The sequence below is a fragment of the Sciurus vulgaris genome (assembly GCF_902686455.1).
Source record: "Sciurus vulgaris genome assembly, chromosome: X".
In the NCBI taxonomy this organism is placed as follows: domain Eukaryota; kingdom Metazoa; phylum Chordata; class Mammalia; order Rodentia; family Sciuridae; genus Sciurus; species Sciurus vulgaris.
Window position 1 is genome coordinate 123,545,758 of NC_136471.1, and position 15,446 is coordinate 123,561,203.

Sequence of the window (15,446 nt, forward strand, 5' to 3'; positions counted from 1 at the left end):
GGACAATTAATTTGTCTCCGTCTCATCTCCTCACTGCTTCAGTTGGAGTCAGAAGGACAGGAAAAAGGAAAAACTGGGTGGACATAAGAACATAATCTTAATGTGAAGAATTCTTATTATTATTTTCACCTCATTCTCCCAATATAGCATCAAGAAGCCAGAGCACTTAGACCTTAAGCAACTTAGTGAGACTGTTTCAAAATAGAAAAATTATAAAAGGAACGGCTGGGGATGGAGCTCAGTGGTTAAGTGCCCTATATTCAATCCCTGATTACTCCTGCCCCCAAAAAAGAAGTCAGGAGATAAAAACTGAATATTTATTCTTCCAGAATATCCAGCATACATATGCTGGGGATCAAACCCAGTGCCTTGCAAGTACTCTGCTACTAAGCTATATCCCCAGCCCCAGGGTATATTCTTTTAAATATATTTAATAAATATGTACCTCACTTGAAGGAATCTTATACTCCCTGGGACTTCCTCTCCTCGTCTCTTAGTCTCAAACTAGTTACAGGAAGTTGGAGCACAAATTCGACATTCTTTGAAGTACTGTGATGAGAAACAAAATGATCCCCAGTCAACTAAATTGTTGTAGAAATAACAAAATTTGAAACATTAATTATTTTTAGCAAATTGATTCAGAATTGAACCTCTCTGGGTCAAAGATGAAGTGAGTGCTTTTCTTTATAATCAAAGATCTGAACATTAGTTTCCACCTTGGACCCTGATCTGTAAAATGGATTCCTAAGAAGCACCCAATGTGAACAAAAGTCATAATAAAAAGAAGAAACTTTTGTTACAGAAGAATACATGAAAATTCTAATAAGAGTACATATTAAGTTTCCAAAAGGGATTTAATTTTAATTTAATGTCTAGTGTTATTTACCTTTTAGACCATAGCAAATTCTGCATACCTACATATGTTGCTGCATAACTTAAGAGCTGATATTTAAAAAGAAAGTATGAGTGGCTGGTTGAATGCTTTAGTTGAGTGACAGAGTAGAGCTATAGATTTGTTCTGAAATATCTGATATGAACTTGGATAACCAAACATAGGGGGACCCCACTGAGTAGGATTGATTTTCATTCATTCATTCATTCTTCATTGTCAATATTAATTGAGCTCCAATCACATGCCCAACACTGTACTAGACATGGTAAGAGATAGACTTTCATTTTTTCTTTTCTTTTCTTTTTTTTTTTTTTTTTTTTTTTTGGTATCAGGGATTGAACCCGGGGTGCTTTACCACTGAGCCACACCCCCAGCCCTTTATTTTTTATTTTTTTCTTTTATTTTGAGACAGGGTCTTACTAAGTTGCTTAGAGCTTTGCTAATTTGCTGAGGCTGCTTTTGAACCCACGATCCTCCTGCCTCAGCCTCCTGAGTCTCTAGGGTAACAACTCTGCACCACCATGTCCAGCTTGATATCAGACTGTTTCAGTGAATACTTTATAACCCAGTTAGGAAAGCAGGCCTCTTCCACACTTGAAAACATACAAAGGCAATACATTATGGTGCTGGGGATTGAACCCAGGGCCTAGTGCCTGCGAGGCAAGCACTCTTTCCAACTGAGCTACATCCTCAGCTCTGATTTATTTTATTTTATTTTTTACAATGGGTTTTTCTGAGCCAGGCTTGTGCTAAATGGGCTGGATTTTCAGTCACACTGTGAGGTAAGTAGTAATATTCCCCTTTACAGATGAGAACATTGAGGTTCACACAGCTAAAACAGCTTGCCAAAGGTCATAACACTCACACATAGCAGAGCTGGAATCTGAACTGACTCCAAGTCCTCAACTCTTACTAAAGAAATCGCTAAAAGAATTAAGAGAATGGGGAGGGTTAATAGGAGGAAGGAGCTGAGCTAGCCCTTAAGGCAAAGATAGGCTTCCCAGGGTGTAGGAGGAGGAAGGGCCGAATGGATCAATACACTAAATGCTCTATTGAAGAGCTTGCGGAAGCAATGATTACTTTAGTTTTAGCAATCCAGTGGAATTCATATGTGGCCCAGATTTGGGTGGATAATCAATACTGGGCCAAAGACTGTGGACTTTAGGTAATTAGCAGCCACAAGAAACTAATCAAGAACAAGTTTCAAGTTGTTAGTTCTTGGTTGAAGAGATGAACTGTGACCCTACCCCAGGGAATGGCGTCCAAGTGGCTAGGGCAGGGATTCCGGGGATGTAGCTAGGGGGAAGGTTCTGGCCTCCCCCTTTCCCTTCCAGGCTGGGTTCCACTCCTTGGATTCCATCCCGCGAAGAAGATAGGGACAGGGCTACCATCTCCGACCACGGAGAAACGCTCAGGCGGCCGCTGTGGCCCAGGCTCTCTCTCCTGCCTTGGACTGTGTTGGCAACCGCGCCGGGGCCCTAGTCACCGCCGCCCGGAGAAGCAGACTCGTCGCCCTTCAGAAGCCAAGTTCTACCGGGATCCCGCAGGCCTTCCCCTTTTCATTCCCCCTTGGATTGAGACTCCGTGGAGGGGCCGGGTTGGGGGCGGAGCCTGCGGCCCCCTCACCAGTGTCCCTCAGGCCGGGCTCCGCGGCGGGGGCGGATCCCGGAGGTGGGCCCAGGACAAACCGGTGGCGGTGGCCGAAGGGCCTGTTTCTCCTGCCTCGGCTGAGGTTGGCGGCCGGCCGGGGAAGGAAGGGGCTCAAGGAGAGGACTTGGTTCACCTCCAGAGCCGGGTTCTCCGCCTTGGGCCATCCCCTGTTCCCTCCCCTCACGCCGCGACTTGGTTGGTTCCGCTCTGCGACGGGGGCGGGGCCGGGGGCGGGGCTGAGTCAGGCCCTGGTGGGCCCCCTGGCAACAGCTGCCCGCGGGCCTGTTTCTCCCGCCCCGAGGCCTCCTCATGACAGCCTGAAGACAAAAGAGGTTCAGCAGGGGCGCCTTCCCTTCAGGCCCGGTGCTCAGTTCCCGGCTTCTCTTCCGTGGCCGCCTGTAACAAGCGGCCGTCGGGAGTGCGGCGGGCCTGATCAAGGCGGAGCCGCCATAACGCCAGCCCCCGTCTCCGCCCCCGTGCCGCCCAGCCGGCAGAAACTCTGGTTGGCTTGCTTTCCAATCATACTTTGGTTGTGTCGTTTTGAAAACTCCCAGCCTCCTCCCGCCCGGCCCCATCCCGAGAAGTGACTGAAGCTGTGTGTTCTGGGATCAGGCCCGCTCGGCGTCCGCAGCCCTGGCGGCACGGCAGGTACTGCGCCTCGGCTCGTGAGCGTCGGGGGGATGCGGAGCAGGAGTAATTCCGGGGTCCGCCTGGACGGGTACGCGAGGCTGGTGCAGCAAACCATCCTGTGTTACCAGGTAAGCAGAGACCACCTGGAGGGAACGCCCTGAACTGCCCTCTGCTGTCATTCATTCTCCTCCCCAGGCCTCTGTCCACTCCTGTGATCTGGAGCTTGCAATTAAGAGGTTTCCTATTTGAATCCAGTACTTGCTAGCCAGTGATTACCTCCCCGTTTCCACCCCATTGTCCTTATTAGTCAGGGGACCGACCCAATAGCTGCTGCGGCGACTCTACAGAATTCTTTGACCATTGTTTAGGATGGAAGACAGAATGAGTCCCCTCGGTGCCCTGGGTACAAAATGCCACTTTTTCTTTTTTAATTTACTGTTTCTATTAGATGAGAGGAGGTTTATATAGATTGGACAGAGCACACTGAAAAGACGGTGAACTCTGGATTGTAGACTGGAGTAAAGAAGCTCTGGTCCTCCCAAGAGTTACCTTGTTAGAGACCACTTGTTGGGGGGGGGGGACCCTAGGGCCTGTTCTGGTTGCTACTTTATAGATAAGAAAACTACTAGACCCGAAAGGTCAAGTCCCGGAGAGTGTCAAACCCAAAGGCAGGTCTTCTACTCCCAAGTTCAAGGGGTCCTGTGAAGCTTGCCCATATTGTCTGATTATGAATAACAACAGCTATGCTTTGTATTGCTGGACTAAAGTTATGTGTGGGTCCTTAATGTGAGACCACTGAACTATTTTTATTCCTAGTGAAGACAGCAGCTATATTGCTTGCCCTCAATCAACAGCAACTATTTTTAGGGCCTTCAGAGTCAAAGAAGGAAGTGGTATTTGGTGGTTAGGGGTGAGGCCTGAAAGTTGGGAGCCATGGTTACTCCCAAGCCACTGACCTTTTTTTCCAAGGCTAATTTCTCAGCCTTGGACCCTCATTCAGGAAATACTTATTGTGTACTTCTTATATACAAGGCACTGTACAAAGTGCTGGGCTTCCAAAAACAGAATAAATGGTCGTAAAGCAGTGACATTTTTGCATAGGGTCTAGAACCCCTATTTGAAACTCTTCAAGCTAGATGTGATTTGCAGGTGACAAATGTTTGGAATTTAGAAAGGTAGTATGTGTATCCTATATATTCTATAATAACTGCAGTGGAGTCTGGACAACACTTCTTAATCATGTATTCTATTATTATTTCCACAATAGGATATGAATATTCACACTGAGCAAGATAGGTAAAGACTGAAAGGAGTTTAAAGATAAGTAAAGACTGAAAGGTCATCTTTTGCTGCTAAATGAACTTGCTGTAAGCTTAAGAAAATAATAAATTTCCAGAGCTTATTGACTTCTGAGTTTGCATATGAAAGATTGGAACTTTATTTGGAGAGCTTTGTGGAAAGACCCCTAATCCAGTTTTGTGGGGCAAGAGAGGAATCCTACAAGAGATGACTTTTCAAGTTGAGAGCTGAAGGAGTAAGCAGATAAAGGGAAGTTACTTTTTGCCTTTCTTCTTGGAATATAATTACATCTATAAAATATTTAAAAATCCAAGTTGAAAGGCCTTTCCCTTCAGTTCTGTGATGGGAGGGGCTGTAGGAGAATGGATGAGGCTGGTTTGAATCCCCAGCTCTGCCTTCAACAACATGTGTAACGTATACTCATCCATTCTGAGTCCATGCCCTCCATCTGTAAAATGTGGATAGTAACACCTGCTTTCATTGAGTTATTGTAAAGAAAAAATTAGTACCCATATATTGCCTGGCAACTTATGGGCATTCAGTAGATAGTGAGGGCTCTTGGTGGGTTTGTGGCTTTGATATAGGCCACAAATTAGTAGTAAGTGGTCCTCACATAACCACTCTGACCCACGATGCTCCTTCATCTGAAGGCCTTGACACAGCTGCTAATTGCTTCAATGTCCCTATTGATGCAGTGAGATCCTAAGTATAGAGACCTTACCAGTCTCATTCCCTTGCATCATGTAGTGTCCAGGTGCATGAAAGGTACCCTTCAATCCTTGGTAAAATACTTCCTGCAGGTTCTGAACCATCCTAATGACCCAGCTTTTGGTCCAGGCTTGTCCTCCCTTAGCAGCAAAAGACCTACTCAAATCTAAAGCAAATCTGTAGGGTTGGACTTTCCTCCCCAACATTTTAATGATTAAAAAAAGGTTGTCTGAGCCTTTAGTTGTATTTATTTTGGGGGAAGTTGGTGAGAGGTCCTCACATTTGCCCTCTTTTCCCTTTCCTGGCTGATTATCAAGCTCTTCTGACTAACAAGAATATTCTGAGCACAGTTCTGCTTGGAAATTCCATGAATCTATGGGTACAGAATTGCACACCTTCCCATCTAACCCCACCCTGCCCCAACAACTAGAAAAAAAGTTGTAGAACCCTGACCCATTTGGGGTCTCATCATCTCTCAGTCATCTTAGGCAGGTCACCTGTGTTATATATATTTTGCCAAAAAAAATGAATGAGCTAGGTTTCTAAATTTTATGCTGAATTTCCTCATTTTCTGTACATATGTGCAGCTGTTTGAGATGTTTTTCAGTGTCAGTTGGTACAAGCTCTGAACTCTGTTTCTGATTTGCTTTTAAAATTGAGATCAATTTATATTGGGTTCACGGGTTAGAAATCATTCCAAGATAAATATGTCAAGCTAATCATTATTCTTTCTTTAGAGTCAATAGTTTGTTCATATCAGCTAACATGTCAAATAATTCCTTTTCTTGTATCTGTGAAAGAGCAGAAGTTTTTCTATTCATATTTTGCCAAATATGCCTGCTGCTAAATACTACTTGAATCTTTAAGGCACAAAAGGAAAGAGCTATGTCCATAAAAGAGTCCTTTTGCAGGTTTGATTTTATAAATGTATATTCTAGGATGTATCTTCAAAACTTTGTTGACTTTAAACTAGGCTCAGGAGTACGCACCTGTAATCCCAGCTACTTGGGAGGATGAAGCAGGAGGATTCCAAGTTCAAGGCAAACCTGGATGATTTATGGAGACCCTCTCTCAAAAATACAATAAAATGGACTGAGGATGTAGCTCAGTGGTACTGTTTGTCTGGCATGAGCAAGGTCCTGGGTTCAAGCCCAGTACTACCAAAAAAAATGTTTGACCTTTTTTTTTTTTTTTTTTTTTGTGTGGTACTGGGGATCGAACTCAGGGCCTTGTGCTTGTGAGGCAAGCACTCTACCAGCTGAGCTATCTCCCCAGCCCCAATGTTTGACTTTTAAAAGAATAAAATTCTAGATTTGTTTTGCTTCAAATAAAAAAAACTATATACATTTCTTTGGTGATAGCTGTTTGAAGGCTCATTAATAAAAGTGTTAAATATGAAGTAGTGATGAGAGAATACGAATCAGAAAGAAAAAGTAATGACTAAAGCAGTATTCACTCTAACTGCAGATTACTGGGTATAATAAGGCATATAATTGAAGTCAGTAACTAAATATTGCTATTTAATGACAATGAAATTTAAAATGAGAAGAATGGAATAAATAAAGCACGGGGTATAGGACAAATAGTAACAGTAATAAAGACTAGTTTGGGGTAGGGTTAAAAAAGATATAAATACTAGAAAATAATAATATAGTAGAAGAATAAGAAGAGACTGGAGTTAAAGCATTCTAAGGCCTTTATCACATTAGGAAAGAGAATAAAGATATTATTATATATCTTAAGAGATCATGTCTAAGCATTACCAATTAAAATAATATAAATTGAACGTATAACTTTTAAAATAATAGTGGAATAAAGAAAATATGATCTCTCAGAGAAGTAAGGAAAAGTGTGATTGGGAAGGGTAGGAAGTAAGAAAAAGAAGGTGTGGTAAAACTAAAGGACAGAAGAAGTAGATGCAGGTAAGTCCAACTATGTTAGTAATCACAATAAATGTACATGCTTAAATTATCCAAATAATGGAAATTATTTTAAATAATTAGAAAGGTATGTGTAATTTGTAAGAGACAAAACTAAAACAGAATACTGAAAGGTTGAAAGTAATCTATAGGGACAAGCTATACAAGGCCAATCCTAACCCAAAAAAGTTGATGTGATTCTACTAATAACAGACAAAGTAGAGTTTAAATTTTTTAAAAATATATTATTAGGGATAAAGAATATTACTACATCACAAAAGGATAATTCAGCAAAAAAAAAATAGCAATTTTAAATCCACAAAATACTAACAACAATATTCAAAGTATATAAAACAAAACTTGACCTAATTATAGGAGAAGCTGACATTCATAGTCATTCTGGGAGTTTTAAAAATTTCTCAGATATTAATAAATCAACCAGAGAAATAATGAGGACATAGACAATTTTTGCCCCATAAGAAACAAACTTGATAAAGTACACACACATAGAACTCTGCACTCAGCCAATAGAAAATACTTATGTTTCAACCTTGCAAATTATTTTTCAAAAATTGATGACAAATTAGATTATTTTAAGAGTCTCAAAAATACTGAAGAATCAACTGTATGCACACTTCCTTATTTATCCAAGATGTAAGAAAATGAGAGAGCAACAGCAAATGAGTGCTAAAGCCCCCCAAATGTGCTTGGAAACTTAGCAAGCCCACTTATTAAGTATGTCATGGATTGAAAAAGAAATTATAATGCAAATTATGAAATAGTTAGAATGACAACAAAAGCATTCCAAATAAGAAATTATAGGATACAGTTAAAGTGGGGTTTGAAGTGAAATTTTTTTAATTGTTGATGAACTTTTATTATTTATAAATGGTGCTGAGGATCGAACCTAGTGCCTCACACATGGTAGGCAAGAGCTCTACCACTGAGCTACAACCCCAACCCCTGAAATTTGTATCCCTATATGTATATCAGAAAAGAAGAAGGATTTAAAAACAAATGAATTCAAGATTGAGAAAAGGGCAACAGAGTATGACCAAGAAAATAGAAGGAAGGAAATAATAATAACGGTAGGAAAAGAAAAAAAATTTTTTTGAACTGAGGATTGAGCCCAGGGGTACTTAACCACTGAGCCACATTCCCAGTACCTTTGTATGTTATTTAGAGACAGGGTCTTGCTAAGTTGCTTAGAGCTCCCTAAATTGCTGAGGCTGGCTTTGAACTCACGATCCTCCTGCCTCAGCCTCCTGAGCCTCTGGGATTACAGGTGTGCAAGAAACTTTTTTTGAAGGGCTGGAGATGTAGCTCAGTTGTAGAGCCCTAGGTTTCTGTCCCCAGCACCACACACACTCATACACACACAAAAGATCAACAAACCCAAAAACTGTTTTTTTTATAAGACTAATAAGTAGGCAAATTTCTGGTAGGTTTAATGAGAGGGAAGATGGTGGGAAGAAACAAACTATTAAGAGTGAAAATGGAAGAACACTAGGAATAGTTTTTGGCAGTAAATTTAAAAATAAAAATGGACAGTTTTCTAGAAATATGTTACCAACGTTAAGAAAAAGTTAAATCCCATATAACCTATAACCATTAAAGAAATGGAATGAGTCAAAAAATTCCTGGTCTAAGATGGTTTCAGAGAAAAGGGCCAAGGAACATTTAGAGATTTATTTATTCATTCACCAATGAAGGCTAAGGAATTTGGCCTTAATTCTGAGAAGGGGAAACCCTGAGAGATTTTTTTTAATCAAGTCTAAATTAATTGATATACTCTGGGAGTAATCTAGGAGTCAGCTTTGATGGTTTTTTTTTTTTTCTTTTTTCAGTATTGAGCTTGAACCCAGGGGCACTCTACCACTGAGCTGCATCCCTAGGCTAACCGCCCCCCCCCCGCCTTGTTTTTGGGACAGGGTCTCACTAAGTTGCTAAAGTTGGCCTCCAACTTGTGACCCTCCTGCCTCAGCCTCCTGAGTTGTTGGGATCACTGACATGTGCCACGGTGCTGGGCTGATTCCTTCTTGTTCCCTTATTCCCCACCTAGAATGGAGAGAATTTTCTAATGAATGATGTATCACCAAAATATATCTCAGTTCCCCACACTGATATCTATGTCCATTGCCATCAAATCTTGCATGGACACACGCCACCCCCGCCCCCGGCCTTCTAATTCATCCCCTGCTCTCTCCTGCTCACAGCAGTGAGTGATCTTACATCAGGCACCACAGTCTGTCCTGCTTGCAACCTTCCCATGGCTGTTTTCATTCCTAGAATAAAGTAGAGTTCTCCCTGTGGCCTACATGACTCTGCCACCCAGCTGCAGCCTCACATGTCAGCTACCCCTCATTCCACTGTCCCCTCACTCACTATCAGTGATGTCCTGGTAACATCAGGCTCCACTAACTTGAAAATTTACTTTTGTTAATAGCAATACCAGGAGGAGATTATGAGATAAGCTACCCCCAACTTCTCATTTTACCCCATATTTGGGCAGCACCACCCATTCAGGCACCCAAGTTGACAACACAAGAATCTGTTTGGCTCCTTCTTGTTCCTCTCCCACCTGCATCCACTTCATCACCAAGCTCTGCTGATTTCGCCTCCTAAGCCTCTTTCAAATTGGTCTGCTACTTGTGTTCCTTTCTGCCGCCACCACCACCCTTGTCTAAGTTAGCATACTTGCTGGTCTCTACCCATGCACTAGGTTCTCCACCTGTCTTCTCCCTGTAGCCTCTCAGTCACTTCCCAGTGTTTCTCCCTACTGTGGCCAAAATGGGCTTCTCCAGGGACCCATTACCCATTCCAGCATTCTGAGCAGCACTAGGTCCACTAAGGGCAGAAGTGACATTACTAGTTCCAGCTCACATAGGGACCATCTGACAGATGGTTGTCTGGTCTGTGTGGATGCAAGAAAGGAAGTGTTCCATGGAAAACATTTTCTCCTTCCTGGTACAATCCAGGGTCCTGCCTTCTACCACCTTCTACTTCAACCCTTTTTGGGTGTGGCAAGGAGGAAGGCTTTTGCTGTACCTTTTCCAGGACAACCTTTAAATAGTTTAGTGTCAATAAAAACATTTGAGTAATTCAAATGAAAAGGCCTTGAATCCTTCATTCACAAGTAAAGGTGTGAAATAACCCATACAGGGGAAAGATCTAGAATTGTTTCAAGCTTTGTAAGGTCCGTTAGTCAGATTGAGTCCCCTTTATAGATAAAGAATCCCAGCTGGGAGAGGTTATCCTTCTCATGAGCTGACAACTGTGTCATAAGCACCGTGTCTTATTGGGACCAGGCAGAAGGCGTGAAGATAAATACTTTAAATACACTAGATTGCTGCGAATAGCAAATGAAGTTGCACTGTTTTTGTGTGTCAAAACAGTGAAATTTAAATAGGCTATTTCTTTAAATATTCTACTAAATTTAGTTCTGCCGTATTGTTCTTATTTATTTAGATACTGGGATTGAACCCAGGCATGCTTTACCACTGAGCTACATCCCCAGCTCACAACCCCCTTTCTTATTTTTTATCTTGAGACAGGGTCTTGCTAAGTTGACAAGGCTGGCCTTGAATTTGGAATCCTCCTGCATTAGCCTCCTCAGTTACTGGAATTACAGGTGTGCGCCACTGTACCCAGCTGTATTTATTTTTTTTTAAGTATTTATTTTAAAAGAGATGGGGTCTTGCTGTGTTGCCCAGGTTTGCCCAAAATTCCTGGGCTCAAGCAATTCTCCTGCCTGGGCCTCTCAAGCAGCTGGAGCTACAGGCACATGGTACTATGCCCAGCTTGTCACTTATATTTAGATATGACTCTAGTAATTAATAAAGTAAACACATCTGTCTCACAAAGGGTAAGGAGAACATAATTAGTGCTCATAAGACACATCTAGAGAAATGATTCTTAATCAAGTGGGTTATAGACCCTTTTAAGTATTTGGTAAAGGTTGAATATACTGTCCTCTCCTGAGAAAAAATGCTCAAACAGAAATTTCTGGAGTCTCATGGACCTTCACCTCCCCCCCCTTCCCACAAAAACCTATGTGTAGATTCCCAGCAGATCTGGAGAGTCTGGGTCAGAAGCCCAGATGTGGAGGAATATATGGTGTCTCCATGCTCCAAATCCAAACCCAAACCTGAAATTTATGGAATAAACGTCATTCTTATAATTGACAGTATCAAAGAGTGACATCTGCAGTTCTCCTGTTCAGGAGAAAGTTTTTGAATGTGTTCTGCAAGTTTCCATGATGCTAGACTAAATACTAAAGCCTCAGTAATCCTCCCTTTTTACTACAGGAATTGGCAAGAGAACAGCAAAGAATTAGTCACCTAAGAGCATTAGTAAAGTCATTTGATTGTAGCTAAGGGGTCCAGAGCAGTTCCTGTGAGTTTGTAAAAATATAAGATGAGCATTGGAATCTGAAACGAAGTGGATGCCTGCAATACTTGGCTCCCGACCCAGTGTCTTTCCCTATAGCCATCATTCAGTCAGATCACATGGTGCAAATGCCTAGGCCCAGGACAGCTTCCTGCTTATGCATTATTTGTAAAACTAAAGGCTGAAAAGCTAATGAACAGCAAGAGAAAGACATCATTGGAAAGGGAGAATTGCATCCCTGTGATTCCCCTTAGGGAAAGCATGAGGCTTCTACATATTAGAATTCCCATTTTCAGGCCTGGGGATGTAGCTCAGTGGTAGAACACTTGCCTACCATGTGCAAGGCCCTGGGTTCTATCCCCAGCACCACCAAGAACTAATAATAAAAACAGAGCATTTTTAAAGTGATTATCTGAACCACCTGAAGCTTACCGATCAAATTTGATAAAATCTTTATCTTTTAAACTAACGTAAAAAGAGAGGGTTATACAATTGGTAGTGTCAATTATAGATGCAATTGTGGATTTTTTTTCCTTTTAAATCTTTTTTTTATTGTGAAATATATAAATAAAAATAATAAAACTGTACACGATGATCTTGTTTTTCACTTAACAGTATACCTTTTAAAGCATTTCATATTAGCATATACAACTCTGCTTCAGTATTTTGGACTGCTATATCATATTACATGAATATACCATTAACTGGTCCTGATACTGATGAATTTTTACTTTTTAAAAAATTTTTAATCAATGTATATTTATTTCTGTCATGTGAAAGGTCACAAACACACAAAAATCAGAGATAATCTAGACAATCTATATTATTTCTGGGCATTCATTTAAAAATACATTTAGAAATAGACCATTCTGTTATATGCTACTTCATCAATATATGCAATCATTTTAAATACTATTATAATTCCTACTTTAACATATACCTTACATTCAAAACATTACCCTTCCCCACTCCACTTAAATATTTTAAAATGTGATTGCTAGAATAAAATTCTAGCACGATAAGTGAATTTAAACAGTCTTTGGAGTTTTCATAATAGGATTTTTCACCTTCTGTTTTTCGCTTTACCAACATGGGTGGTGGTGGTAAGTAATCATATATTTTCAACATTTATCCTAGCCTCTTCTGAGTGTTTTATTTGGATAATTAAACTGTACTTTCCTCCCTTGGAACTAAACAAGGTGATGACATACACTTAGTGATTCTTAATTCAGAGTAGTGGGAACAAGGGTTAGGGTTGATCTGAAGCCTCTGAACTCTGTGCCCTGCAGCTTAGGACATGGAATTGGTGGTCTGGGGGCCTGGGGAAGGCTTCATAGAGGAGGGAGCATGAGCATGTGTATAGGCCCAAAAGTACAAGAAACACTAATGCTGGATTTTCTGGGGAGCTAAGGAGGGAGTGTTGGGTGATTAGGCTGGATGTGAGAAGAGCCAGCACAGAGCCTCAGAAGACCATTCAAGTGATTTAGATTCTATCTGATAGGCATTAGAGAATACTGACAACAGTGCTATGGTTTGGATATGAGGTGTCCCCCAAAAGCCTCCTGTGTTAATTCGAGAATGTTTGGAGGTAAAATTATTGGATTGTGAGAACTGAAACCTAATTAGTGCATCCTAGTTTCAAAGGTCTGACTAGGCTAACTATAGGCAGATGGGGCATAGCTGGAAGAGGTGGGTCACTGGGGATGTGCCCTGGACATCTTCCCTGTGGTCCCTTCTCTCTCTTTCTGTTTCCCTACCCTACCATGAGCTGAGCAGTTTTCTTTTGCTGGACCCTTCCCCCATGATGTGCTGTCTCACACTGGGCCCAGAGCAATGAAATCAGCCATCTATGGACTGAGACCTCTGAAACTGAGCTCCAAATAAACTTTTCTTCCTATAGTTTGTTCTTGTTGGGTGTTTGGTCACAGTGACAAAAAAGCTAAATAAAAACAGACAGTAAAGTCTTAAGATTGTAGATCTTTCTATGACCACCTTTGTGGAGGTTGGATTGGAAGGAACTGGTAGTAGAGTCAGGGAGAACAGTAAGGAGCTATTTCAGTTTTCTCATGGGATAGAAGTTTGGGAAAGGGAATTTGCAGTCTCTGTGCCATATCTGGTTGCATAGATGACAACATTAATCTCAGACCCCTATATACTGAATTAAAAACTGTTAAATACTTTGGTGCTACCATCAAGCATTTATATATTTTGCCTTCACGTTGCCTTGCATTGACATTGAGGCAGTTACATCGCCTTGCATTATTGAGACAATCTTGCCTCAACATTAATAGTATGAAGTAAATGTCTTTATGGTATCTAGTTCACCATGTATAAGCATTCATTGTTATATTCGTCAGGATTCTTTTAGTTGCGAATGACAGAAACTCACTTCAAATATCCTTTAAGCACAAAAGAGAATTTCTTTCTCACCTGAAAAGTCTGAGATTTTTCTAGACTCAGGAATGGCTGGATTCAGGAGCTCAAATGATAAACTATGTCTCTTTACATTGTTTGGCTCTGACTTTGAGTAGGCTTTATTCTCTAGCAGGCTCATCCTATGTGGTGGCAGAGGTGGCACCTTGACAGGTCCAGGTTATAGTCTTTCAGAGTGGTGGCCTTTTCAGAAAGCAAGCTTTGTCTCTAGTGGCTCAAGAACAAACCCCGACTGAGTGGCTGTCAATTGGTCTAGCTTGGATTGTATGCCCATCCCCAAACTTACCCAGGCTTGAATCACATATCCTTCTCTGCAGATGGGGTCAGGGCCAAGGCATAGGCAGTGATGGGCTAATCCCACCAGAACCACACTGAGTCAAAGCAGGGAAAATTATAGGCAATTACCAGAAAACAGGCGATTAGGTGCTGGACAGGCAGAGGTAACAACATTTCCATGAAGGGGTGTGCAGTGAAGGGTCTAAATAGATACATATTCTCCATCACCTTTGAATTCTCCTTTTAATAGGGAAATTGAGAAATTAAATAATTTGCATATCACATAGCCATCAAGTGACAGAGCAGAGATTTGAACCTAGAGGTGCCTTCCTCAGAGTTGGGTCCATGCCCTTAACCATTATCCATGATGCCTCCCATGTGAGATGGACCTCAGGATCCTTCTGCCCAGAGAATACCAGAGACAGAGCCCGCATCATCCACAACCCTGCCCGTTCTCTTTGGATGGTCCTAAATGTCATGACGTTCTTACGAGTTGAGATCTAAAGAGATCAGTAGCAGAAAAAATCAAATCCCTCTTTTGGAGGATAACCTTTCATCTCCTTGAGGTGGCTAATTGGCCCTCCCCTAAGCCTTCTCTAAACATCCATCTTCCCATGAGATGTGGCTTTGAGCCTCTTCATTACCCTCCTTTGGGTATGCTTAAGTGGTGAATGAACCCAGGGGTGCTTTACCACTGGGCCACATCCTCAGCCCTTTATAAAATTATTTTGTTTTGACACAGGGTCTCACCAAGTTTCTTAGGGCCTTGCTAAGTTGCTGAGGCTACCCCTGAACTTTGAATCCTTTGCCTCAGCCTCCAGAATTGCTGGGCTTACAGATGTGTGTCACTGTACCCAGCATATATGTAAATGTCCCTTTGAAAACATGGTGTTTAACTTTGACAAATTACACCACATTTGCCCTGCCAGGTTGGCAGTTCATTGGGGCTTCCCACCCCTTCTTGTTCTGAAAACTTCACTCTTTTTTTTTTTTTGCGGTGCTAGAGATCCAACTCGGGACCTCACACATGCTAAGCAAGTCCTCCATCACCGCCCTACGCCCATGGCCCCTCTACTTCTATTAACACAACCTTTGCTCTGTGATATGTGCTACTCGCACTATTGGTGGTAGGTAGCTATTAAAAATTTCAGTCACTGTTATACAATTGAATTTTCTTATACTTCAAGTGTTGGAACAGGCTGCAGCTGGGTCACAGGGTGACTTTTGGGCTGGGGAAGGGGGTTGGAAAA

At 41.6% G+C, this 15,446-nt stretch overlaps 1 protein-coding gene across 5 annotated transcripts in view; it reads left to right on the forward strand.

The window, feature by feature from the left end:
- The first annotated feature begins 2,657 nt into the window (after nucleotides 1-2,657).
- The window catches only part of PHKA2 (phosphorylase kinase regulatory subunit alpha 2), a 73,452-nt gene continuing 60,663 nt past the window's right edge, over nucleotides 2,658-15,446 (forward strand). For 2 of the 5 annotated variants that reach the window (XM_079125071.1, XM_079125073.1), the window contains exon 1: nucleotides 2,672-3,300. In XM_079125071.1, coding sequence (XP_078981197.1) covers nucleotides 3,223-3,300 — 78 coding nt within the window. In that variant the 5' untranslated portion in view covers nucleotides 2,672-3,222. Of the gene's footprint in view, nucleotides 3,301-15,446 lie in introns of all 5 variants that reach the window. The other 3 variants (XR_013761289.1, XM_079125072.1, XM_079125074.1) reach the window with 3 other exon arrangements.